We start from the raw sequence: 27,685 nt of genomic DNA, 5'->3' as shown, positions 1-27,685 counted from the left end.
TGAAGTCAGAATAGTCTCCCAGAGCTGCTGTTTTGATGTGAACTGCCTTCCACCCTCATAGATCTTTCGCTTGATGATACTCCAAAGGTTCTCTATAGGGTTGAGGTCAGGGGAAGATGGTGGCCACATCATGAGTTTATCTCCTTTTATGCCCATAGCAGTCAATGACTCAGAGGTATTCTTTGCAGCATGAGATGGTGCATTGTCATGCATGAAGAGGATTTTGCTCCTGAAGGCACATTTCTGCTTTTTATACCATGGAAGACAGCTGTCAGTCAGAAATTCTATATACTTTGCAGAGGTCATTTTCACACCTTCAGGAACCTTAAAGGGCCCTACCAGCTGTTTCCCCATGATTCCGGCCCAAGACATGACTCCTCCACCTCCTTGCTGACGTTGCAGCCTTGTTGGGACATAGTGGCCATCCACCAACCATCCACTACTCCATCCATCTGGACCACCAGGGTTGCTCGACACTCATCAGTAAACAAGACTGTTTGAAAATTAGTCTTCATGTATGTCTGGGGCCACTGCAACCATTTCTGCTTGTGAACACTGTTTAGGTGTGGCCGAATAGTAGATTTATGCACCACAGCAAGCCTTTGAAGGATCCTACACCTTGAGGTTCAAGGGACTCCAGAGGCACCAGCAACTTTAAATATCTGTTTGCTGGTTTGTAATGGCTTTTTAGCAGCCACTCTCTTAATCCAATGAACTTGCCTGGCAGAAACCTTCCTCATTCTGCCTTTATCAGCACAAACATGTCTGTGCTCAGAATCAACCACAAATCTCTTAACAGTACAATGATCACGTTTAAGTTTTTGGGAAATATCTAATATTTTCATCTCTTGACCAAGGCATTGCACTATGTGATGCTTTTCAGCAGCAGAGAGATCCTTTTTACTTCCTAAATTCCTTGAAACCTGTGCCCTGCTTAATAATGTGGAACATCATTCTTAACTAGCTTTCCTTTAATTGAGCTCACCTGGTAAACTAATTATCACAGGCATTTGAGATTGATTTCAGTGATCCAAAGAGCCCTGATACACAATACCATCTATGAGTTTATTTGATAAACAAAAAATTACATCTTTATGACACTTAAATCCAATTTGCATAATAATTTGGAACACAGTGTAGGGCTATGGGCACCGAGCGGAGGCACACAGAGCGCCAATGACGCTGCTTCGCTCTGTTGTCTATGATATCAGTGAAATACTCTGAAGAACGGATTACCCAAACCTAAAGGTCCCGTCTTCTGTATTCGGATATTTTATGGAACAAGCTGATTTCAATGTGCATATATATATATAGGATACAAAACCTCTTCTTGTGTCTTTCCGCAGCGACTGGTCGCCATGAATATGCCACTGAATAGTGATGGGACGGTGATGTTCAATGCCACGCTGTTTGCTCTGGTTAGAACTGCACTAAAAATCAAAACAGAAGGTGTGTATATACATTATTGATTACGTATATCTATCTACAGTCATGTGAAAAACTAACATAGAGCTGGAGCCTACAGAGGTGGCTGATAACGTCGGCAATGAGTAATACACAATAGAATTAAAAATCCCTTCTTTGTTCAGGAAGGATAGCATTTTTTTAAGAAGAGGTAAATTGGAGAATCGAACCTTATTACAGTCATTTTGCAATTTTACCCATTCAGTATAACGAGAACAACTGTTTAAGAAGTGTTTTAATCTTATTAAACACAGTAAGTAAATGTCACCTGATAACCTGAGGAAGTTCATGTTGCATGGTGATAAGCCGGTGTTAAAGTTTTGAGCGCCGGTGTCAGCGTTCTGGGTGGCGCTTGTCAGAGTTCCGGGCGGCGCTTGTCAGAGTTCCGGGCGGCGCTTGTCAGAGTTCCGGGCGGCGCTTGTCAGAGTTCCGGGCGGCGCTTGTCAGAGTTCCGGGCGGCGCTTGTCAGAGTTCCGGGCGGCGCTTGTCAGAGTTCCGGGCGGCGCTTGTCAGAGTTCCGGGCGGCGCTTGTCAGAGTTCCGGGCGGCGCTTGTCAGAGTTCCGGGCGGCGCTTGTCAGAGTTCCGGGCGGCGCTTGTCAGAGTTCTGGGCGACGCTTGTCAGAGTTTTGGGCGAAGCTTGTCTCCTTCTCACCTGCTGGATACACATTTGTTGCACGGTCGGGGGAGGCAGGTGGTGGTAGCTCTGATTTTTCAAGATCTCTTTGGAAACTCCAATAAGTTTCTTTTCCCATCTTGCAGGTAATCTAGAACAAGCCAATGAGGAGCTCAGAGCCGTCATCAAGAAAATATGGAAGAAAACCAGTATGAAGCTACTGGACCAAGTAGTGCCCCCTGCAGGCGGTCAGTGTAAACATCTTAATCCACACACACGTCATACACTACCACTATATACATACAGACGCGTGTCGTGACCTGGTACCAGGACCCCACTACATACGAATTACTCCTCACCGCACCACCCATCAGCAGATGACATCTCTTCTTCCCAGTCGGAGATACAGAACAATCTGTACATTTCCACGAGTTCATACACAAGGATGGATCATTGGTCAGTACAATTAATCAAATGTACATGAAGAAATATAAATGGCAGTCGTCAGTGAATCCCGTGGTGAGTGGTGCACAGAGAAACATCAATGTCACTTCTAGAATCCAAGATTCCTCAGTAATTAGCACTAGTGATGAGTGATCTTGCTGGAATAAGGTGTTATCTGAACATGCTCGGGTGCTAACCGAGTGTCTTCGGCGTGCTCGAATAATATGTTCTAGTCCCCGCAGCTGCATGTCTCATGGCTGTTTGACAGCCACAACACATGCAGGGATTGTCTAACAAACAGCCATGAGACATGCAGCCGCGGGGACCGGAACATATTATTCAAGCACGCCGAAGTCCTTGTACTTCATAGGTGAAGCTACTTTATCCACATGGGATATAAAACTGTCATAGATTTACTTGCTGATCATGGATAGATAAAGTAATATTGGGAACAGAAACAGAGATAATTAATTGGTATTCGGGAGATACAGAGATAGGCACGTATATAATAGATGATAGATAATAGATAGATGATAGATAATAGATAGAAAGATAATAGATAGATAGTAGATAGATAATAGATGATAGATAGATAATAGATAGATGATAGGTATATAGATAATACTGTAGATAGATGATAGATAATAGATATATAATAGATATATGGATAGATAGAAGATAGATGAATAGATATGGGACGGGTGGATGATTAGAATAGATATTACATATATAAAACACAATCTCATGGAGCAGCACCAAAAATAATTCATCATGGATGCAAAACCTCTTGGACATATACCCAAATTTTCCCATATGATGAAATGAGTATAAGGCGGCACCATCCAATTAGTTGTGCACAAGGAGGATTTTTATCAGTCCGTCTGGTGACGTTTTGATCCAATTATCTTTTTCAAGGCGTGACAACAGTTCTGTAATGGGACCGAAACGTCACCAGATGGACTGATAAAAATCCTCCTTTTGCACAACTAATTGGATGATGCCGCCTTATACTCATTTTGCGTAGATAGATATCAAGCAGAGGTGGATACATCAAAAGACACCCGACCTCTCTTCTCTGGCCGTGCATCTGACATTTTTTGCATGTGAAAAGCAGAAAATAATCTGACAGCTAATCACTCCAGGTATAGAGGAAGGGTCTGTGATTAATGCAGGAAGGGAAGATGGAAGGAGCCCAGAGTCATGGAGAACGTTGTGTGCCATATGAGGGGGATTACAGAAGAACTACATATGGTAGACACTTTCTCTATTTACTGCCCACCATGTGATTTCCTTTTTGTGTTCCCATATTACCAGCACTGAGGACAGCTAGGATCGGACCGTGTATAGTACCCTCCATTATATACTATACTACAATATGCTTGGGTGAAATAAAGATTGAACGCGTCACCAATTTTCTAAGTAAATATATTTCTAAAGGAGATATTGACATGAAATTCTCACCAGATTTTAGCAACAACCCATCCAATCCACACAGACAAAGAAATCATCTGTAGATGTCCATAAATTAAGTTATGTGTAATAATGAGAAATGACACAGGGAAAAAGTATTGAACACATGAAGAAAGAGGTGCAAAAAGCCATGGAAAGTCAGGGCACCATCTAGCAGTAATTAGAAAGCAATCCTACAACTAAAGGTACTGTCACACTTAGAGATGTACCAGCGATCCCGACCAGCGATATGACGCGGTCAGGATCGCTGGTACATCGCTAAGTGGTCGCTAGTGAGCTGCCACACAGGCAGATCTCACCAGCGACATCGCTGGGGAGGGGGGTCGCTACTTTCCTGTCACACTAGGCGATCCTGCGTCCTTCCGCCCGGCTCCACGCTCGTCGCTCGTCTCTCCACAGGAAGCTGACGACGAGAAACAGTCCTGGACGTTCTCGCGTGATCAGCGATGACCAGCGGGGGAGCCGGTCATAGGTAAGTATCACACACAGCGATGTCGCTAGCAATATCACTATACCGTCACAAGTTATAGCGATATTGCTAGCGATATCGCTTAGTGTGACAGGCCCTTTAGTGACAAATAATATCAGCTTGTTCAACTGATTGCCAATAAATGATTGCCTATTACCAAGGTGTCACACAGTAAACCTCTCTTGATGGATAAAACAGTGAGCTGTCACAAGACCGTCACAACCTTATTGTTGCAAAACATATGGATGGCATTGGTTACAGAAGAATTTCTAAACTACTGAAGGTTCCAGTGAGCAATGTTGGGGCCATAATCTGGAAGTGGAAAGAACATAATTTTCACCATAAACTGGCCACGACCAGGTGCTTCCTGCATGATTTCAGACAGAGGAGTGAAAAGAATTATCAGAAAAGTTGTCTAAAGCCCCCGTTACACACTGTGATATCACTAGCAATACCGCTGTAAAGTCACCAATTTTGTGACGTTGCAGCGATATTGCTAGCGATATCGCTTCATATGATACTTACCTCCGACCGGCTCGCCCGCTGGTTTTCTCTGATCGCGCGAGAAGCTCCTGGACCATTCCTCGTCGGCCACTTCCTGCTGGGCTTCCTGTGGAGAGACGAGCGACGAGCGTGGAGCCGGGCGGGAGGACGCAGGATCGCCACGTCTGACAGGTAAGTAGCGATCCCCGTCCCCAGCGATGTCGCTGGTGAGATCTGCCTGTGTGGCAGCTCACTAGCGACCACCTAGCGATGCACCAGCGATCCTGACCGCGTCATATCGCTGGTCGGGATCGCTGGTGCATCGCTAGGTGTAACGCTACCCTAAGAGCCAAGGACCACCTATGGAGAACTACAGAATGACCTGGAATTGGCAGGCACAATTGTTTCAAAGAAAACTATAGAGTGGTGTGAAAAAGTTTGTCCCCTTCCTGATTTCCTATTATTTTGCATGTTTGTCACACCTGTGCCAAACTCTCAGTTGGTTTCAGAGATAGAAACTAAAGCGCAAGAATGGCGGAGCCATTCACCAGACCTGAATCCACTAGAAAATTTATGGAAGAAACTAAAACTCAGAGTTCATAGAAGGAGCCCACAGGACCTTCAGGATGTGAAGAGTGCTTGTGTGTACGAATGGGTCAAAATTGCACTTGAGCAATACCTGCAACTAGTTTCTCCACACAGGACGCGTCTTGAAGCTGTCACCACCAACAAAAGCGTTGGTATGAAGTATTAAATACATTTCCGTAAGAGTGTTCAATATTTTTTCTCTGTCATTTCTCATTATTACACATAACTTATTTTATGGACGTCTAGGGATTGATTTCTTTACCTGGGGGGATTTTATGGGTTTTTACGGACACATGGTGAGAATTTCATGTCAATAGCACCTTTAGAAATATATGTACTTAGAAAATCGGTGACGTGTCCAATAATTATTTCATCCGCTGTTTATTACAGTACAGTATTTAGTACAGTACATAGTACACTACGGTATGTAGCACCATATATAGTACAGTATATATTATAGTGCAGTATAGATTACAGTACGGCCCACACTTCTCTCATCTATTCTGTACCTGTCGAGTACACTTACATGATTTAAGTCTTGCCGTTACCTTGTATTAGTGATTATTAGATAACGGACATTATAGATTGACGGAGGAGATCCCCGGGGCTGTGGATGAGGATGCACATCTCCTTCTGGCCAGCGGCTTCCTGTACGATGATGTAAACCAGACGGATATATCAGATTATAGGGGCGGCTTTAACCGTGGAGTGATAGACATGAAGTCCGCACTAATTGTCCTAACGATGTGATGTTATTTACAGTAAATCCGAGCTGCATAGACATGCCCTGTAATCGTTCCAGACATTTCCACATGCGTCTTTTGTTTTTCTCACTACAGATGTTATTACTGGATATTGCTGTGATAATGACTGAATATGTTCTGTGCTTTGTGTGTCTTCTTTACAGTGATCCACAGCTGGGCTGAGTGACAGGGGACGATGTGAATTTAGATAGACCCTCCATAGTGAGTCGGCACCTGTCAATCACAATCAGATGCTTGGAGTTACTTGAAGGGACATCATGGATTATTTTGTAGGGATCTGTATAGTGCATTCGATCTTTACATCAGAGGAATACGCTGTAGGGAATCGCGCTGTCAAGTAGGCATTACGCAGCATTCACACAGGCAATGCTGTTTGGTCCAAATGTGTGCAGTTTTATTGCTTTCATAAAACTCTGAGGATTTCAAAAACCAAAAACAGCCTGTTCTGGGCACAAAAAGGTATCACAGCAAATGAACCGTTCATATAGCAGGCACATATATGTCTGTACGAACTCACCCGAACTGATTATATTCCTTTCTCCCAGAGAAAACTTTACTCAAATAAGAGATACGGTCCTACCAGTGCTGGTATCCTCTTCAGCCTGACCTCCAGTTTTCAGCACCCAAATAGAAGTATTAGGGTATGTGCACACGGTGCGGATTCTGCTGCGGATCCGCAGCGTTTCTGCAGCTGCGGGTCCGCAGCAGATTTAGGTGCGTTGTACAGTACCATTGTTTTCAATGGTAAACTGGAAAACGCAGTGCACATGCTGCAGATTTTTCCGCGCGGTTTTGCTGCGGTTTACAATCCGCAGCATGTTAATTCTTTTGTGGAGAAGCGCTGCGGTTTCACACCTCATCCATTATGAGGTGTAAAACTGCAGGGCAAATCCGCAGATAAACCGCCGGACTTTATTCCGGCGGATTTATCTGCGGATTTCACTCCAAAATCCGCAGAGCCAAAAAACTCCGTGTGCATAAACCCTTAAACTCCATGCACAGTTCACACTGAACAGCTCTGCAACTCCAACACACAGACTGCGCAGCTTTCTAGCTGATCCCTGCAGTGTCCATTCAGAGAGAGACCCCCTGAACGTCTGTCTTAGCTACAGCTCACATTTTGACTGGTCACTCACCAGCAGCACACTTGACTGTGCTCCATCCAGCAGACTGACACACGGACATGACATGATCCATCAAATGACAACATTAGCTCTGCTACAGCGATGCATGTTTTAAACAGGGTATATGTGTTGTTTCATCTGTTGAAGATTTAACCCTTTGGCACTGCCACTGTACCTGTACGGCAGAAGTGCACCGTCACTGCATGGAGCGGTTTCAGGAACTGAGCCCCTTCCATATTGCGTGAGTGCATATAAAAGGCCTCCAAAATGAAGGCTGTCACTTGACAGCCCATCGGCTCCTCTTGGAATATGATCACGGGGTGCCAAAAGGTTGCCGCCGCAGTCAGGATACTCCATGTCTGCCTTGGTATTACTCCTGCAAAACCCTGCTTGTGGCTGGGCTTCATAGGAAACAAAGAAACAAATAAATATGCAATACTTCAGTGTATTGTATAAGTGAGCAAGAGATTACAGGGTCAAGTTCTCTAAGGGGACTTACGAAAAATGTAATTATATATTTATATATATACATACACTCACTGGGCACTTTATTAGGTACACCTGTCCAACTGTGTGTTAAGACTTAATTTCTAATCAGCCAATCACATGGCGGCAACTCAGTGCATTTAGGCATGTAGACATGGTCAAGACAATCTCCTGCAGTTCAAACCGAGCATCAGTATGGGGAAGAAAGGTGATTTGAGTGCCTTTGAACGTGGCATGATTGTTGGTGCCAGAAGGGCTGGTCTGAGAATTTCAGAAACTGCTGATCTACTGGGATTTTCACGCACAACCATCTCTAGGGTTTACAGAGAATGGTCCGAAAAAGAAAAAAAATCCAGTGAGCGGCAGTTCTGTGGCCGGAAATGCCATGTTGATGCCAGAGGTCAGAGGAGAATGGGCAGACTGGTTCGAGCTGATAGAAAGGCAACAGTGACTCAAATTGCCACCCGTTACAACCAAGGTAGGCAGAAGAGCATCTCTGAACGCACAGTGCGTCGAACTTTGAGGCAGATGGGCTACAGCAGCAGAAGACCACACTGGGTACCACTCCTCTCAGCTAAGAACAGGAAACTGAGGCTACAATTTGCACAAGCTCATCGAAATTGGACAGTAGAAGATTGGAAAAACGTTGCCTGGTCTGATGAGTCTCGATTTCTGCTGCGACATTCGGATGGTAGGGTCAGAATTTGGCGTAAACAACATGAAAGCATGGATCCATCCTGCCTTGTATCAACGGTTCAGGCTGGTGGTGGTGGTGTCATGGTGTGGGGAATTTTTTCTGGGCACTCTTTGGGCCCCTTGGTACCAATTGAGCATCGTTGCAACGCCACAGCCTACCTGAGTATTGTTGCTGACCATGTCCATCCCTTTATGACCACAATGTACCCAACATCTGATGGCTACTTTCAGCAGGATAATGCGCCATGTCATAAAGCTCGAATCATCTCAGATTGGTTTCTTGAACATGACAATGAGTTTACTGTACTCAAATGGCCTCCTCAGTCACCAGATCTCAATCCAATAGAGCATCTTTGGGATGTGGTGGAACGGGAGATTCGCATCAGGGATGTGCAGCCGACAAATCTGCGCCAACTGTGTGATGCCATCATGTCAATATGGTCCAAAATCTCTGAGGAATGCTTCCAGCACCTTGTTGAATCTCTGCCACGAAGAATTGAGGCAGTTCTGAAGGCAAAAGGGGGTCCAACCCCTTACTAGCATGGTGTACCTAATAAAGTGGCCAGTGAGTGTATATACAGGGGTTGGACAAAATAATGGAAACACCTGAAAACTTCAACAAAAGTTAGTTTAATATGGTGTAGGTCCACCTTTTGCGGCGATTGCAGCCTCAATTCTCTGAGATATGGATTCATACAAGGTGTGAATTGTTTCCAAAGGAATTGTAGCCTATTCTTCAGGTAAAACACCCTCCAGTTCTTTGAGCGACGATGGAGGCGGAAATCGACGTCTAACTTGAATCTCTAAAATCTGCCATAAATGCTCAATAATGTTGAGGTCTGGGGATTGTGGGGGCCAGATGAGATGCTCAACTTAATAACAATGTTCCTCGTGCCATGCTTTAATGATTCTAGCTGTATGAATTGGTGCATTATCATCCTGAAAGATGGTGTTCCCCTCTGGGAACAGTGCTTGAACCATAGGATGCACTTGGTTGCCCAAAATGCCTAAATAATCGCGGCTGTAAATTCTTCCATGAAGGGATATCATTGGCCCGGTGGATCTCCACGAAATAGCACCCCACATCATCACAGAACCTCCGCCATGTATTACGGTTGGGAGAAGGCAGTCTGGATGGAATGCTTCTTTCGGCTGTCTCCAAACGTACACTCGGCCGGAGGTCGGAAATGGGGTAAACGATGATTCGTCTGAGAATATCACATGTTTCCACTGCTCGAGGGACCAATTCTGGAGATTTCTACTCCACTCCAAACGCTTGGAAACATTTGTCATTGAGAGCAGCGGTTTTCTAATTGCAGCTCTTCCGTGGAATCCAGATTTGTGCAGCTCCCGACGAACAGTCTTCGTGGAAACTGTGTTCTGTAGGTGTTCATTGAGCTCAGGATTGATTTTTGGAGCCGTGGTCTTGCGATCCTCTCTCACAATTCGCTTTAGAGTCCGACGGTCTCTCTGTCAACTTCGACTTTCGGCCGGACCTGTGCTTTGCTGCGGACGTTTTTCCTTCTCTTTCAAACGCAGTCATTACTTTGGAGACAGTACCTCTTGACACGCCAAGCATTCGGGCACTTTCTGTTACACTAGCGCCTGCCATACGAGCACCAACAATTTGGCCTCTTTGAAAATCCGAGAGGTCTGCCATTGGTATCAGGTTCTCATCAATGTTCTTACAATTCTACAAAACAAACAGTTAATTTACATACATATATCACATAACACAAATAATCAACTACAAAACATCACCATATGTCACGGTTTGCATGTTTATAACATGTTCGAAGATTATGATGCCAAAACGTTAGGTGTTTCCATTATTTTGTCCAACCCCTGTATATGTAGCGTATAGCTCGTATTGCAAAAAAAAACAATAATTTTAAGGGTAGGTTAATTTTAACATTGAGAGATAGAATATCAAAAATAAAGTCCAGAAAATCACTGTTCATGTCTTTGTCAGTGGGCAAACTTACAAAATCTGCAAGGGATCAAATACTTATTTCCCCCACTGTGTGTGTAGATGGCATGCTAAAGGAGTTTTCACTCTAGTTGCCATATTCCAATAGCCATACTTTTTTTTTATATAGTTATACAAAAAAATTGCTAAGAATTTGATATGACCATAACCTTAACGATACATAGAATAAATGTTCCCAGGTCATTTTTACCATAAAAAAAAAAATAAACAATTAATACATTTCAGGCTTTCTTCTATTCCATTCCACTTGACATTTGATCCCAGTTCCTGCAGTTCCTAGACTTAGACCTTTTGTAGACAGTTCCCCTGTTTTCCATGTTTTGGCCTCCTCTTTGAAGTCCTTTCACCCACTTACTGTTATCAGCTAAAAATAATGTTCACGAGACGCAGAAGATCATTTGCATCACAAAAAAAAAGTTATTCTGAGACGACAGACAGGTGCGGGATGAGAAAAATATCATGTTAAATTATACATGGCCGTGCCTTGAGGCCTACTCCTCCAGTTCCGTATGCCCTATACCGTGCCTATATGGGAAGCGCCCACACAGCCGTAGCGAGGCGTCACGGCATAGAGCGGATTCAGATTTTCAGTCGAGGTGCTTCAGCCACTGATGTGATTGACTCCGATTATCTACAGTAATGTCTGCTGACCCCGTTGTTGGTCGTGATCGCTCACCGAGGTTTCCCCTGTCACCAGCCTACTTTCCTGGGACTTACTACCTTTTAACTGTCTGGTGTTTTAAAGGTGCAGAATCCATTTCTCTCACCATCCATACAAGTAGCCGCATGCCTATGAACTTAGTCATTTTTAGCTTATTCTACTTTTGTAGTCTTGAAGCGTCTTTAAAGGAATGTTCAGGTGCGGAAGCAACTTGAGGACCCCCCCCAGTCCCAGAGATGATGGAGGCTGAGCGCTACGAAGGTGACACTCTCAGTCTCTTTTAACGAGGAGCATGCCCTGCCACTCTGCTCTTCAGCATGATCCAGGAGCAGCGTTAGCATTGGCACTTAGACTTAGGGCAGCCACTTTCCACCAAAGATCATTGGTGGTGACCATTGCAACCGAGAGAATGCCGATCTGCCACGGCTGAGAAGATCGATCTGAGAGCAGATAAGGAGCAGAGTAAACCCATCGATACTGCACATTTAAAACAGTTGTTTCTGTCTACCTGTAGTCTTCTTAGTCGTTGACCTTCTGCTTGCATGGCCTAACGGAACTGCTTTGTTATTGTAACTACTGTGCTTGAGCTTTTTCTGCAGCCTTTCTTTTTTTCCTTTCAACTATCCTCCGAATATTCTGAAGCAATTCTGTTTTAGGGTGGTGGCATGGAACTAGTGTTGCCTCTTGCCAAGCTGTATTCCCCTCCATTTGTTAATATATACACAGATGCATGCTTCAGAATACTGTATCTCTGGTAGATGTGCCTGCATGTATGGGGTCTCTAGAGTCATGCGTCTACCAAAACTGATGCCATACGCTTCCCTTGTCATGTAGGGCTAGTAAGCGGTAAGTATGGTAGCCATAGTCCATTCATTCGCTTAGCCTGATATGACCTGAGCAATTAATTCTAAACCAGGCTTGTAAAATATACTCCATATTTTCATTTTTACCTATGGCATTCATTATGTATTCGATTATGAAAAGAGATATAAAAATTAATGCTTCCCTAATCATCCCTTATTTTGGGGAGGGAAAGAAGCCGATCTGGTGATCACCTGATCGCAGCGATCAGCTGTGGACAACTATACATTTCCGCAACAGTGACCACTACCGGTGGAAATGCAGAACTCCATGCCAGTCATTCGGATGAACTTCCCACCAATTAGTACATGAAGGAGCCATAATTAGAGCAACACATTATTAAGGCTCTCTGGTAACGTGATGGTTAGCTGAGGACACCCAATTTTAACTTACAAAAGAAATTTTCTCTAAAATGACCCCTTTCAGAGGCACAAAAACACACTTGAAGTGGTATAGATCGTTCCCTATGGAAAGATCTACATTTCTAGACTTTGCTTCATGTCCTTTTCATAGTTTGGGAAATCTGTTTTTTAAATATGGATGTATTCCTGAAGAATCACAGAAATCACGGGACTCGGTAGAAGACCGATCCATCGTGGTCTTCATAATGGATGCATTGACCTACCTAATGGCATTAGTCCTCACTAATATAAGTGATAGGCCACACTTTCTATCCATTTTCATCCTTTTCTGTCCCATACACTTTACAAAGGCTCTACTAATCCTAACCTCCGGCATGTTGTCTGGTACACTATGTCTAGGAGGACCTTCTCACCATGTCTCCTCTGGCTCTTCCACCATCTAGACTCACCTTGCTTGCTTGCTGATCTTCTGTGCTAGTTTAGTCTGCCCTGCCTTTAGTTGCGCAGCTTAGATTTTGCTGCCTCCATCACATCTCTTTTCAGACGCTAGCGTTCAGGGTGATGGTGAATGTTGCTGACTTGGGAAAGATTTGTCTGTTCATTTAGATGATGAGGTAACCGTGGGGAAGTTCTATGCCACCTTCCTGATACAGGACTACTTTAGGAAATTCAAGAAGCGCAAGGAACAAGGACTGGTGGGAAAATACCCTACGAAGAACTCCACCGTGGCTCTACAGGTGATTGGATTTTCTTTATACTATATGTTTTTGCTTTACTTTTCATTTAAGTTGTTCTTGAGTCTACATCTCATAATTCGACTATGTTCACACAATGGATTTTTCATGTGGCTACGTCCATAGCGAATTTGCATGAGAGTCCACGGCAGAGATCTGAGGCTAATCAGCAGGCAAATCGGCAGTCTGTTCGGCCTTATTCAGTAGGACTAACATCCGCTATCCTCCACAATTTCCACAGGGAAAGCGCTTCAATAAGAGACCTGTCCCCTTTTTTTCGACAACCCTTTTAATTTACAATTAAAAAATTAAAGAATTTAAAATTCTTGGAAAAAAAATCTGCGCCATTTGAACAACTTCACAGATCATCATTAAGATAAATGGGAAGCTGTTTGTGGGCAGATACTGGCAAAATCCACATGAAAAAAACTCCATGTGATCTTGGACTTAGTTTGGGTGTTTGGTGTTAGTTCCCAACCAGTACAGAACGTAGCTCTCCAGTAGGGCAAAACGTCCCACCATTCTGGATTTCAGAGTCCAGTGGGCGGACCTACTCAGGGGTCTTACCTGTGTATATCTGCAGTCAGAAATGACTGAATTACTGAGTAGGACCACCCACTAGACTCACAAGCCCAGTAAGAGTAGAAATTTTAATGATTATTTCTTAGACTTTAATCAAGCAGGTGGCTCACTTCAACGTCAGCCTATGTTAGAAGATGAAAGAATGTTCAGCCTCATATTGGCTTCTTCTAATAAGTTTCTCTCATCGAAAAAATAAAACCTTAGATAGCAGTGAAATCGCACGTTGGAGCTTCGTACTTGGCTTTGGTATCTGTTAAGAACTGCTCTGCTGGATACATCGTATGGGCACTATTGACTTACAATGTCGGGGACATCAGGTTCTGCTGAGGTGTCTAAAGATCCATGCTGCCACATTTTTCTTTCACATGTAATGGGATCTGTGACGAGGGCTTCAATGCACTCGCAAACAAAGTCTAATGTCATCCATACATGTCAGAACCACTGACTTTTGGCTGGACCTGGTGGCCATCGGGTATAGGAAACAAATTATTGGAAAATACAATATATGGACAGAAATACTTGGACACCTTCACGTTACACCTACAGGAGCTATTCTGACCTCCAATTCTAAATTCATAGGCGTTAGTATGGAGGTGGTCTCTCTGCAGGCAGAACAGCTCTCACTCTTCTGGAAAGGTTTTAGTCAAGATTTTGGAGGTGTCTGTAGGAATTTTTGCCCCTTCTTCCAGAAGAGCACTAGTGATGTCAAACACTGATGTTGGAGGAGCGGCTGGGCTCACAATCTTCATTCTAGATCATCCAAAAGGTGTTGGATGGAGTTGAGTTCCGAGTTCCGTGCAGGCGGTAATGTTCTACCATTGAACTCTCCCCAACCATGATTTTATGGACCTTGTGCGCTGGGCAGACTCACAAAGTATTGTACTGTTCCCACAAAGGTGGAGGCTACAATTGTCCAAAATTTCTTATAGGCCCGGGGATCAGACTTGCCAGAAACTCGCACGAGACTCGCATCTTAATACCCGGCACTGTCGCCGGCACTCTAAACCGGAGCGCTCAGCTGCATAGAAACACATACAGCCGCGCACTCCGGTTCCGAGTGCCGGCGGCAGTGCCGGGTATTATGATGTGAGTCTCGTGCGAGTTTCTCGCAAGTCTGATCCCGGCCATATGCTGAGAATTTAAGATTTCCCAGCACTGGAGCTAAAGGGCCATGGTTGAGTTGCTGCAATACCTTCCATCTCTCAATAATATCACTCACAGGTGATGGGAGAAGATTTAGGAGGGAAAAAATGGCATGACCTAACTTGTTACATCGGTGGCTGCTCTTACAGGGCAGCGCTGGTGTCAGTGAGCTCTTTACCACCAGTCGATCTGTCACGTGTTAGTAAAAGATGTTATTCCCTGGGGACAGGGGGACTGAATTGACAAACCAACGATTAACCCCTTAACCCCCAGGCCATTTTCTGTTTTTGCATTTTCACTTTTTGCTCCCCTTCTTCCCAGAGCCATAAGTTTATTTTTTGGTCAAAATGGCCATGTGAGGGCTTTTTTTTTCCAGGGCAAGTTGTACTTTTGAACGACACCATTTGTTTTAACATATCATGTACTGGAGAACGGAAAAAAAATTCCAAGGGTGGTGAAATTGCAAAATAGTGCAATTCCACAGTTGTTGTTTTTTTTACCATGTTCACTAAATGCTAAAACTGACCTGCCATTACGATTCTCCAGGTCATCACGAGTTCATAGACACCAAACATGTCTAGGTTCTTTTTTATTTAAGTGGTGAAAAAAAATCCAAACTTTGGTAAAAAAAAAAAAAAGGCGCCATTTTCCGAGACTGTAGTGTCTCCATTTTTCCTGATTTGGGGCTGGGTGAGAGCTTATTTTTTGTGCGCCAAGCTCACGTTTTTATTACCATTTTGTTTTGGAATTATCTTTTCATCACCCTATATTGCATTTTATTGCAATGTAGCAAAAAAACGTAGTTCTGGCGTTTTGATTTTTTTACCGTTACACCGTTTAGCGATCAGGTTAATTCTTTCTTCTGAACATGGCAATACCAAATATGTATTTGTTTGATTTTTTTGTTTTATTTTGAATGGGGCAAAAGGGGGGTGATTTGAAATTGTATTTTTTTTTTTTTTTTCAATATTTTTAAAAACTTTTTTTTAACTTTTTGCATTCAGTAGTCTTTATGGGAGACTAGAAGCTACAGTTGTCCGATCCGCTCTGCTGCATACAGGCGATGCTCAGATCACCTGTAAGTAGCAGAAATGCTCTCTTGCTATGAGCACTGACCACCTGTTGTTGCTCATAGCTATCTGGCTATGACCACCATAGAGGTCTGCTGGAGACCTCTGGTTGTCATGCCAACCTATCGGTGACCAACGATCACGTGACGGGGTCACCGATGGGTGGGATTTCCAAAGCGCTAACTGTTAGCGCGAGTTAAATGCCGCTGTCAGAGATTGACATCGGCATTTAACGGGTTAATAGCCGCTGGTGGATCGCGATTCCACCCGCGGCTGTTAAGAGGCACATGTCAGCTGTTCAAAACAGCTGACATGTGGCGGGAAAGATGTGGGCTCAGCGCCGGAGCCCACATCAAAGGAAGGGAGTCCGACGTGCGCGTATTATTATACCCAATGTCGGAAAGGGGTTAAAACGTGTCCCAATACTTTTGCACATAACGTATATAGGTATACACTGGGTGAAATAAATACTGAACATGTCACCAATTTTCTAAGTAAATATATTTCTAAGTGTCCTATTAACATGAAATTCTCCCCAGATGTCAGTAACAAGCCATCCATTCCACACAGTCAAATAAATCAAACCATAGATGTTAATAAATTTAAGTTATATGTAATAATGACACAGGGAAAAAATGTTGAACGCATGAACAAATAGAGGTGCAAAAAGCCATTGAAAGTCTTAACCGCAGCTGAAATCTATCAATAAATAGAAAGCAATCCTGCAACTTAGTGAAAAATATCAGATGGTTCAACTGATAACCTATATAAAGGTGTTTAATTACCAAGATGCCACATAAGCAACCTCTTATGATGGGTAAAATAGTAAGCTGTCTGAAGACCTTCACAACCTTATTGTTGCAAAACATACTGATGGCATTGGTTACAGAAGAATTTCTAAACTACCAAAGGTTCCAGTGAGCTTTGTTGGGGCCATACAGTAATCCAGAAGTGGAACGAACACCATTTCACCATAAACTTGCCACGACCAGGTGCTTCCTGCACAATTTCAGACAGAGGAGTGAAAAGAATTACCAAAAGAGTTGTCCACCGCAATTTGAGGAGAGATGAGGGAGGCGGAACCAGGTGCTATATCAGGACTGACCTCAGGTGGATGGCAGCTGACCTCCAAGGAACAGGAGGCAGGAATGGCCGGGAATGGTAGGCAGGCTAGCAGGCGGGCATGGCTGATAGGCAGGCTGGCGGGTGGGCATGGCTAATAGGCAGGTGGGTATGCAGGAATACAAGCACTGGGACCTGAGAACTAGCAAACGTGTTAGACACAGTTTACAACATTGTACAAACATCTCCCACCTGGTGGAGGTGCCTTAAATAATAAGTGTTTCCCAGCCATTAGCTGGGGACACCTTAGGACGGTGGGACAGCGTGCACGCTTTGAGCACAGTGCCCAAAGATTTGCGAGTCGTGCTCAGACCCTGGGCGGCGGCAGCAGCAGCAAGAGGATGAGGGAGAAGTGCGAAACCGTGTCGGTGAGTGTGTTGGCATCTGCTAGGGGAGGGAGGCGCAGTGCAGAGACACCGGCATGGGAGAAGGAGATAGAAGTGCGGGGTTGTGGTGGTGAGAGAGTCGGTGTCTCTGCCGGGCAGGGAGTGCAGAGACACCGGCACTACAAGGTCAAAAGGCATTGCATGTTACTCCAAAAACATCATACCAACAGTGAATTTTGGATGTGGGAACATCATGGTGTGGGGCTGTTTTTCAGCATACGGCACTGGCAAACTTCATATAGTTAAAGTAAGAATGAATTGACAAATCTACCAAGACATTCTCCATACAAATCTGCTGTCATCTACCAGGATGATGAAGATGAAACCAGAGTTGACATTTCAGCAAGACAATGATCCCAAACACACAGCCAAGGAAACTATCAATTGGTTTCAGAGAAAGAAAGTAAAGCTGCTAGAATAGACTAGCCAATCACCGGACCTGAAACTAATAGAAAATGTATGGAAGGAACGATCGCTCAGAGTTCATAGAAGGAGTCCATGGGACCTTCAAGATCTGAGTAGTGTTTGTGTGTACGAATGAGCCAAAATCACATCTGAGCAATGCCTGCGACTAGTTTCTCCATACAGGAGGCGTCTTGAAGCTTCATCACCAACAAAGGATTTTGTACTAAGTATTACTGTAAATACATTTCAGTAAGCGTGTTCAATACTTTTTTCCTGTGTCATTTCTCTTTATTATACATATGGTAACTTAATTTTGCCTGTGTGAATTGGATGGGTTGCTACTGACATCTGGTGAGAATTTTATGTCAACTGCACATATAGACATATGTTTATTTAGAAAATTGGTGTTTAATACTTCACCCACTAAATATATACCTTATAATAATTTCAGCTGTATAGATCTATTCCTAGATTCAGGAAAAGCGCTATATTTCACAGAATTCCCCCCTACATTATACATTAAACTGATTTTTTTTTCTTTTATAAAACAGATATGTGCTGTGCAGAAGCTGAGATACCAGATGATCGCACTGATCCAGCCTTCCCCTCTAGCATTTACATTTCCGTTTTTAGCGGCAGGTGCACTTTAAAGCGTTGTGCTGCAGCGAGCGGTGAAACCTGCCTGGGGTTAATTTGTCACTCATCTGCAGCATAATGAGGCTTTTCTGTACCCACGGCGGGGCTGAGAGGAGAGGTCTGCTCGTTGTAACCCAGAGCAGTGCGACACTGAGCAGACTGCGGAGCGTGGAGCAGCATCTATGGATCGTGAGCATGCAGGCACACACAGACTGGAGCACTTCGTGTCCTATGTGCACTGCTACAGCGTAGGTTTCCATCTTCTCTGGCACTGTCCTGTCTACTTTACAGTCAGACTTGGGATCAATTGCTCCAGTTGGATTGCCCAAGTCAGGTCTTAGTCTTCTGTTTCGCCGGCCGTACGACACATTGTGTGACGGTTCATGATCGTTCTGCTTTTATTTGTGTCACGAATGAAAACTTTGCTCCGGATTTCTGCTCCGGAGCTTAATTCTAAGGGCCCACGGCAGTATAATTCTGCAATAAGCCAGTGTTTCCAGCTTTTATACTGGATAGTTAGTAATGTGGGTTTGCATGTTGGCACTTGTAGACATTTAGACACTTGCATTTCCATCAGTTATTGTATAGATGGACCGATTTATAGTATTTGCTGTTATTTTATTCCGAGACGTCTTAATAATGTGAGGTGCCTTTAATGATGCAAATTAAGAGTGCACAGAAAGAACAATTTATTAAGGATGTCCGGGGCATTCACGCTGTTTATTTTCTGAGATTTTTGTGACTTTGATTTTCTATTATTCTTTGTACTTTAGGCAAAAAGAAAAAAACATTTTATATATATATGCTCTTTTTTAGCCTAAAGTACAATGAATAATAGAAAATCAAAGTCATGAAAATCCCAGTGTGTATGTGTATGTATATGTGTGTGTGTATATATATATATATATATATATATATATATATATATATATATATATATATTATTATTATTATTATTATTATTATTTATTGTTATAGCGCCATTTATTCCATGGCGCTTTACATGTGAGGGGGGTATACATAAAAACAAGTACAATAATCTTAAACAATACAAGTCATAACTGGTACAGGAGGAGAGAGGACCCTGCCCGCGAGGGCTCACAATCTTCAAGGGATGGGTGATAATACAGTAGGCGAGGGTAGAGCTGGTCGTGCAGCGGTTTGGTCGATCGGTGGTTACTGCAGGTTATAGGCTTGTCGGAAGAGGTGGGTCTTCAGGCTCTTTTATATATATATATATGTAAAATCATCTTTTATATTTTAAAAATAACAAAAAGGAAAATGGTCATCTGATGCAAAAGTTTGGACACCCTGCATGGTGTGGACCTAGGTCAGTCAACAGCTACCACCCCAAAGCGCCTTTTTGCCTTTGGATGAAGCATTAGGCGAAACGGTGCTGTCGGGGTGGTAGCTGTTACATACACAGACGTGGCACTGAACGTTTTTTGGGTACACTTGCTGTGCACTTTATGGACACCATATATCTAGACCTTTGGTGTGCCTTTATTTGTACTGTTGTCATTTGATATGTATTTCTAATCAAAGAAATGGAGCTCTGTAAGATATAGATGCAAAAAGCCCATGCACTGTTAGGAACGGCGGAACGCACTAAATAAAAAATATAAATAAAGTGCGTTCACCGCTCGGGGTCCACCGTGCAGTAGGTGATATAACCGCTGCTAAGTGGTGGCAGGAGCAATATGGCGGTATTGTGCACCCAGGTGCGCAGAGCGATCTCTGTTAAATCACAGAGATGCCTATGAACATAAACAAAAGAGCTGAGCCTGTTAAGGTCACAAATACTCAGAGTAGTTACACACGGTATAGGGTCACAGGAATAGCCAAAGATGGCGGTACTAAGTCCTTCTAGACCTACCGTGTGTGTAGCGTCGCAGCCGCGAACGCCTAAGTGGGCTGCTACTGCAGCGCGGCGTAGGACACTGCCGCTAAACGACAATGCTAGACGCAAGCGCAATGTCGGACGCTAGCAACTGTGGACAATGAAGCAGAGGAGCGCTGGCGCTGGTACTGAACTCAATCCCTCACACAAGCGTAATATCAAAGGGTAGGGGTTTCAAATGAGTCATTCCCCAGAATCATGCATTCATCGTCATTCACACAGTAGCAAGTATGACTATACTAGCGCATGGCGGAACAGCAATGCGCGCCTTTTATAGCAGCCGGGACCTTCCGGAAGCTTCCAGATCTCCAAGATGGACCAATGAGATCTGGAGCCGGACCTGAGCACATGACTCCCGATCTCCAATGGGAGATCGTCCCATGAGCATGCTCAGTAAGAGGACAGAAGGACTTAGCCTCTGGAGAGATTTGCTGCAAGGCACTCTCCTCTGCAGTAGATAAACAGCAGGAGACTGCAGAATGTGAGAGGGTCTGGATTCCTGCAGAGCGACCTCCTAACATGCACTTTATATGTATTTACAGATTTACATACTCCTGTTTTTGAATGGCGCCAGTTTTCCATTTTTTTTTCTATACTTTTCATTACTGTCAGTTTAATTTTTTTTTTTTTTTTTTGCGAGATCATTACCATACAACTGTACTTACATAAATAGGAATCTATGATAATATTAAAAGCACTTGCACTTTAATATATATTTATTTTTGGGGGCATTTATCCCTTAATCTGTATATTTTTTTCTGTTTAAACATCGGATACTGGTTTGCTCTGGCTATTCTAACCTCGCATAAATATGGTGAAATATTATTCCGTTCTCTCCTTAGTGTGTATGATGCCTCAAATCTGTCTACTGTAACTTGCTGCAGATTGTTATCCCTGTTTGAGTCACAAGCTTACTTTTTAATAGAAATTTTCCAATGAAAATTTAATTTTTTTTAACTCTGCATATGGGCCTTTTTGTCCCGAGACTGTCTCTCAGGTGCTGATTATATATGGTTAGTACCTAGCAGCACCCTGTTTTGAAAGTTTCACATCTTGTACACGCTTTTTGTAGCCAGACAAATTCAATTCTTGCTTGAGGGATTTTCTTCCATTCTTCCTTGGGAAATTCTTTCAGTTCTGTGAGATTCCTGGGTCGTCTTCCATCCTCTGCTATTTTGAGGTCTAGACACAGATTTTCAATGATCTTCAGATCAGGGGACTGTGAGGGCCATTGTAAAACCTTCAGCTTGCTCCTTTTGATGTCGTTTATTGTGGCTTTTGACCTATGTTTAGGATCATTATCCATTTGTAGAAGCCATCCTCTCTTCAACTTTACTTTTTTTACAAATGGTATTATGTTTGCATCAAGAATTTGTTGAAATTTTATTGAATCCATTCTTCCCTCTACCCGTGAAATGTTCCCCGTGCCATTGGCTGCAACACAACCCCAAAACAGGATTGATCCACCCACCATGCATGATGGTTATTCAGATGTTCTTTTCTTGAAATTCTGTGCTCTTTTTTTCTCCACACACACCTTTGATCATTGTGGGAAAATAGTTTTACTTTAACCTCATCGGTCAACAGGACTTGTTTCCAAAATGCATCAGGATTGTTTAGATGTTCTTTTGCATACTGCTGACGTGGGGGTTCTGATTTGCTTGTCTAACAATCCTGCAACCAGTTCTCACTGAAATTTTGCTTGCTCCTCCAGACCTTATCTTGACCTCTACTGTTCCTGTTTACTGACATGTCTTAATTACATTTCGAACTGATGAAGGGCAACTTGAAAACGCTTTGCCATGTTCTTATAGCCTTCTCCTGCTTTGTGGGCCGCCACCATCTTCATTTTCAGATTGCTAGGGAGCTGCTTAGAACTCATGGCTGCAGTTTTTTAGAGGAGGCTGATTTTTTTTTTTCTAAAGCTGGGAAATTTGTATTACATGGCTTTTTCTAATGATGACAGTGAATAAACCATTATGCTAACCGGCTAATTAAGGCCTGAAACCTTGGTCACAGTTATATGAGCACACAAATCACCAAGGGTGCTCAAACTTTTGCATCATCCCATTTTCCTTTTTGTAATTTTTTTTTTAAATAAAAAAATACTATATACATGCCAAAGTGTGTGTATATATGTATGTGTATTGTGGTGCAGTGACCACTGTGACAGCTAGGGGGCGCTGTATGGGTCATGCACACAGACATATCCATTGTGGTAATGGAGATAGGATGGTAAATGACCGTTATGTATCCCAGGGTGGGTGGCCCGGGGATGGAAGCTTGAACATGTGTTGATCAGCAGAGGTACTGCTGAGGTTTTTGTTACAGTGTATCAGGGAGAGCTTCCAGGTGGCTGGTGGGACCAGTCACCTACCAACCCACCCAGGGGCGTGTGTCTAAACGCCAAAAGTGTATAATGGCCTGTGTGTATCCGACAGTCCCCAGCAAGGAATGGACGTCCGCAGCGAGAAGCAACTAAGAGGTAACCCCGGACAGGGGGAATTAACTGAGAGACTGTAGAGCCTGATTGCTGGACAAAGCACAGCCTGTGTGAAAACAGGGCTAAGGGAGTGGAGCTCCACTATGAACATTCGTTTTGGTCTGCTGTAAGACTGTTACCGTTTTCTTCATGCTGCCTTGGTTTATGCCATGTACAATAAACCGTACGGACTATGTTATGTGAAAAGCCTGTGCCAGACCTGGTTTATCTGCAGCCAAGTGAGTGTCCCCCAATACACTCATTGAGTGCTACCTTTCAGTGTGTGTGTATGTATATATATATATATATATATATATATATATATAACATATATACACACACACACCTTGAATGGGGTAATCATGCAATATGGCAGCACAGGTGCAAACTACTGATATACGCAGCCACCCCCACACCTACCAAATTAGGGAGGGGTTGGCTGTCTAGTAGAAAAAATGCACACAAATGAGGCTTGAGTAGAACGCCAGTCACACAGGTATGTGCGAGGCAATGTGTCCGGCCTGCAGCCTATTGATGACGTCCATAATATTTTGTCAGGCGGGCTGCCCAGCACTATATACATGCACCCCACAGGGACATACGCCCCAGTACACCCAGCCTACAAAAAGAGGCCTGGCTGCATCCTGCAAAAAATGAAAAAAAGTACACTAAAAGATGAAAAAAATTATACATATGATAAATACATTAAATAAGGTATTGGTTGATATTTTGGCCAAAATAGATAAGCTCACAACCCAACGTCAGGATGCTAGTGCAACTATCATCCGAAAGGTTTTGGTAAGGCCGTTTCCTTAGGCTGGGTTCACACATAGCGGAACTCTTGCGGAAATTACCGCGAGAATTCCGGAATTCCATTCCGCGGGAAAATCGCATTTTAAATTCCCGCGATTTTCCCGCGGAAAAACTAGCATTTTGCAAGCGTAATTAGCTTGCAGAATTGCTAGCGTTTTCCAAGCGATCTGTAGCATCGCTTGGAGAACTGATTGACAGGTTGGTCACACTCGTCAAACATAGTGTTTGACGAGTGTGACCAACTTTTTACTATTGAGGCCGCCTATGCGGCATCAGTAGTAAAAGATAGAATGTAAAAAATAATAATAAAAAAAAATATTGTTATTCTCACCTTCCGTCGTCCCGCGCAGCCTTCCCACCTCTCTCCACGCTCCCGGTCCCAGTAATCCTTTGCGAGAATTACCGCAATGACTTCTGTTCTCGCCGGATCACGACATCTCGCTGTAATTCGCGATGACGTTGCGCGAATGACCGCGAGACTTCGCGATCCCGCGAGAACGGACGTCATCGCTCGCAAAGGCTTACTGGGACTGGGAGCGTGGAAAGAGGCGGGAAGGCTGCGCGGGACGTCGGAAGGTGAGAATAACAATATTTTTTATTTTAAATTCTATTTTTTACAGGAATATGGTACCCAGAGCCCGGAGGACAGTCTCCTCTCCTCCGGACCGTGGGTACCATCCGCAAATGTTCTGCTTACTTTTTGCATGGTGTGCACAGCCACATGCGGAAAGTAAGCAGAACAATGCATTCCTATGGGTGCGGGATCGCCGCGATTCTGCGAAATTAATGAGCATGCTGCGTTTTTTACCACGAAGCGATTCCGCCGCAGTAAAAAACGCAGCATTAGCACAGCATTGCGGAATCCCATAGGAATGCATGGAATGGTTATTTTTCGCGTTTTCGCGGCAAAATCGCGCGGTTAAAACTGCCATGGAAACGCGAAAAAAAGCCACGTGTGAACTCAGCCTTACAGTGTATACAAATTACATCCATGATTGAAGCAAGTCGTAGTCGAATGCGATTTGCATCTTTACATTTTTATATCGAAGTGCAACATTGCAGTCTTCCTGCCACGTGATGAAGCCCTGGGCGAAACATTACATGCGTGCCACTACCTGATTTATTCTGACTCCCTTCCACAGTCTGAAATCGGCATGCGCCTTTCTTAACTGTTAAAGGGCAGCTCTTCTTCAACACTGTTTAAAGAGTCCATTTAGACACGACCAGCCAGTGGTAAACATTTACCGATCGGTCACATGTTTGAGAGGTCCACGGCAAATTGCGGAGACATGTTTGATTTTGGTCTGTGGGTCGGATCAAAATTGGAGCTGCAAGTCCTTGAAATAAAATCAGACTGCAGTCGGATGGCATCCAAGTGTGGTCCGATTTTCATGGACTGTCAGAATGGAGAAGATGGAGATTTTTTTTTTTTTATTTCTCTACATTGTGGAAAATCGGATGACACTTGGGCCACACTCGGATCAAACTCTGATCAGTCCGTTTTTACCGTATGTGGAAAAATCGGACGTCTCAATGAGGTCTTAAGGTGTGAGATTACATAAAGGTGGATCAGCAGAGCACACGTGCTGACTATTACAGTGCCCTACGGCGGCCAAGGTAGCGGGTAGAGCAGCTCCTGTCGGGCTCAGTAGCTATGGGGGGTCTATTTCAAGGGTCTTAATTGGCTATCACTAATGGAGAAAAGCAGGAGCGCTCTGTTCCCATGAAAGCACAGGATTTAGGGGGCTTTGGGCCCCACTTCTAGTATTTCTATTGAGCCTCATTGCTTTATGTTACAACCCTGGGCTAATTCACAACCGTACTGTACTGTTGTATTTTATGACATCCCAAGCCCAAATGTAACTCCTATAATATAAATGATTGATTCTAAATATTTTTCAAGTAAAAAATAAAATGTTTTTTAACACCACGAGTTCCAAATGGGAGAGCGGCTGCCGTCCTCTGCTGCCAGGCTGCGCTGTATGAAAGCCATTGAAAACTCTTCCTTACACTCCTCCGAATCCGCGGCTTATTCTTTTCTTCCTTTCGGTGGGGCACAGTCATTTCATGCCCTTACTGTGCTCGTGAAGCGTAATTATACACAAAATGTATGGTTAAGTGCTTCCATAATTACATATTTCGATATTCCACCTCCGAGCAGGAGCCCCGTTTTGATGAGTGCTATTTAGGGTCCTTGCCACCGCTTTAAACAAGAGATTAGTCAGAAGTAATACAAGGCGACGGCACAGATGTGAAAAGTCAGCGAGAGCTGTGATATCTGTGCAAGCGGAGTATTAACGAACCATCAGCAACACAAATCAATCCAGATTTAGGGGTTAAGGAGGTATTTTCATCTCAAAGATCCAATCTCAATATCCAGTAGGTGTAATAATAATAATATTCGCAAATACCTCCAATTAGAAATGTAGTATAGTTCTTCTGATTTGCTTTGTCACCCTATGTGCAGGGCATAGCAGTAGCTAAGGTATCCATGGTTATGAACTCTAGCAACTAGATAACTGTCAATATTTGAGTGCTTGTAACCATGGACACCTAAGCTACTACAATGCCCTGCACATGGGGTAAGTGACAAAACTAATCAGAAGAACTATACTACATTTCTAATTGGAGGTATATGCTAATATTATTATTATTATACCTACTACATATTGGGATAGGATCTTGGAGATTGGAATAACCGTTTTAGTTCAGATGCTGCAGATTTACATTGCCAATTCGACACTGAAAAGTCACAGACCTATACATGAGGAAACAGTTTCAAAAGCAGGACATGCCGCAAGTTTTTCAATCCGAAGCGTGCAAGTCTTGCTTGAAAATCAAATCTGCAGCAGAAAAAAGCCTGCCGTGTCTTGACTCTGCTGTAGAGTACGTTCACATGCAGCTTTTTTTTTCTGCATGGAAAATGCAGACTGTGGCCAAAAAAAAACCCCGTAGTGTAAGGTACACATTTTTTAATGCTTTTTGGTCCTTTTTTTTTTCTTCTTCATTTTTGCTCGTAACTAATTTTGTTCTCAATGTGGGGGGGGGAACGGCAGTAAAAATGCTAAAAGAATTGCCGTGTTACATTTTCAAAGATCACAAGTTAAAAAAAAAAATGAAAGGAAAAAAGACGCAGCAGGCGAAGGAGATTTTAGAAATAAAAGCATAAAAAAAATGCAATGTGGGAAAAAGCCCTTAGGCCTCTGGTTCATCCACGTGTTTACACCAGAAAACTGGAGTAAAACACTTTGAAAGCTTTGTAAAGTGCTTGCGCAAAGTGAAGGTGCGCAACAATTTCGTGACGTACATTTTCACGTAAGTTGTGGACAGCTTGGGCAAAATGGGTAAAGCTGGAGAGGTGCCAAGAGAGGGCAAATTCATCGAAAGCAGCAATGTTTCTTATATATGTCGCTGACTGGAGTAACATTTCTGACGAGGCGCACACCACTGATGAGAGGCGCCAGATTTACTAAGTGGCACGCACCTCATAATGAATTTGCCGCATCTTATTCCTTCGCGCCCCTCGTTAACACAGGCGTTCCAAATGCCAGTCTTCGTGAACCAGAGTCTTAGGGTATGTTCACACTTTCAAAATTGGCTGCGGATTGGCAGTGCAAGTTCCGCACCGCATATCTCGCGGCAGTTCACAGTACAATGCAACTGAATGAGGTTTTCAAATCCCGTTTCACATGATTCTGATTCTCACTTCCTTCAACGCCTCCATGAGCTGTTCCCATTGAAATGAGAGAGACCAAGGGCAGAACCAAGCAAACCGCATTATGAGTCAATGGTGTCTGTAGGATGTGCCATACAATAGATTCAGGTGTCTAGTCTTAGTTCCAGTATGATTGGAAGCCACAGCAGTAAACTACCTTGTAGTAATCCCCGAGTTCCCCTGATTATACCACTCTTTTCCATTTTGCTCTACGTCGCTCT

At 43.5% G+C, this 27,685-nt stretch overlaps 1 protein-coding gene across 15 annotated transcripts in view; it reads left to right on the top strand.

Annotated features, from left to right (window-relative positions):
* The window catches only part of CACNA1D (calcium voltage-gated channel subunit alpha1 D), a 361,717-nt gene that overhangs the window by 301,210 nt on the left and 32,822 nt on the right, over positions 1 to 27,685 (top strand). For all 15 annotated transcript variants that reach the window (XM_073574161.1, XM_073574160.1, XM_073574162.1 and 12 more), the window contains 3 exons: positions 1,347 to 1,449; positions 2,225 to 2,326; positions 13,083 to 13,213. In XM_073574161.1, coding sequence (XP_073430262.1) covers positions 1,347 to 1,449; positions 2,225 to 2,326; positions 13,083 to 13,213 — 336 coding nt within the window. The remainder of the gene's footprint in view (positions 1 to 1,346; positions 1,450 to 2,224; positions 2,327 to 13,082; positions 13,214 to 27,685) is intronic.

This window comes from Dendrobates tinctorius, unplaced genomic scaffold (assembly GCF_039654945.1).
Source record: "Dendrobates tinctorius isolate UK_male_01 unplaced genomic scaffold, ASM3965494v1 ptg000038l, whole genome shotgun sequence".
NCBI lineage: Eukaryota > Metazoa > Chordata > Amphibia > Anura > Dendrobatidae > Dendrobates > Dendrobates tinctorius.
The sequence above is the reverse complement of the archived record's forward strand: the minus strand, read 5'-3'. Positions and strand labels throughout refer to the sequence as shown.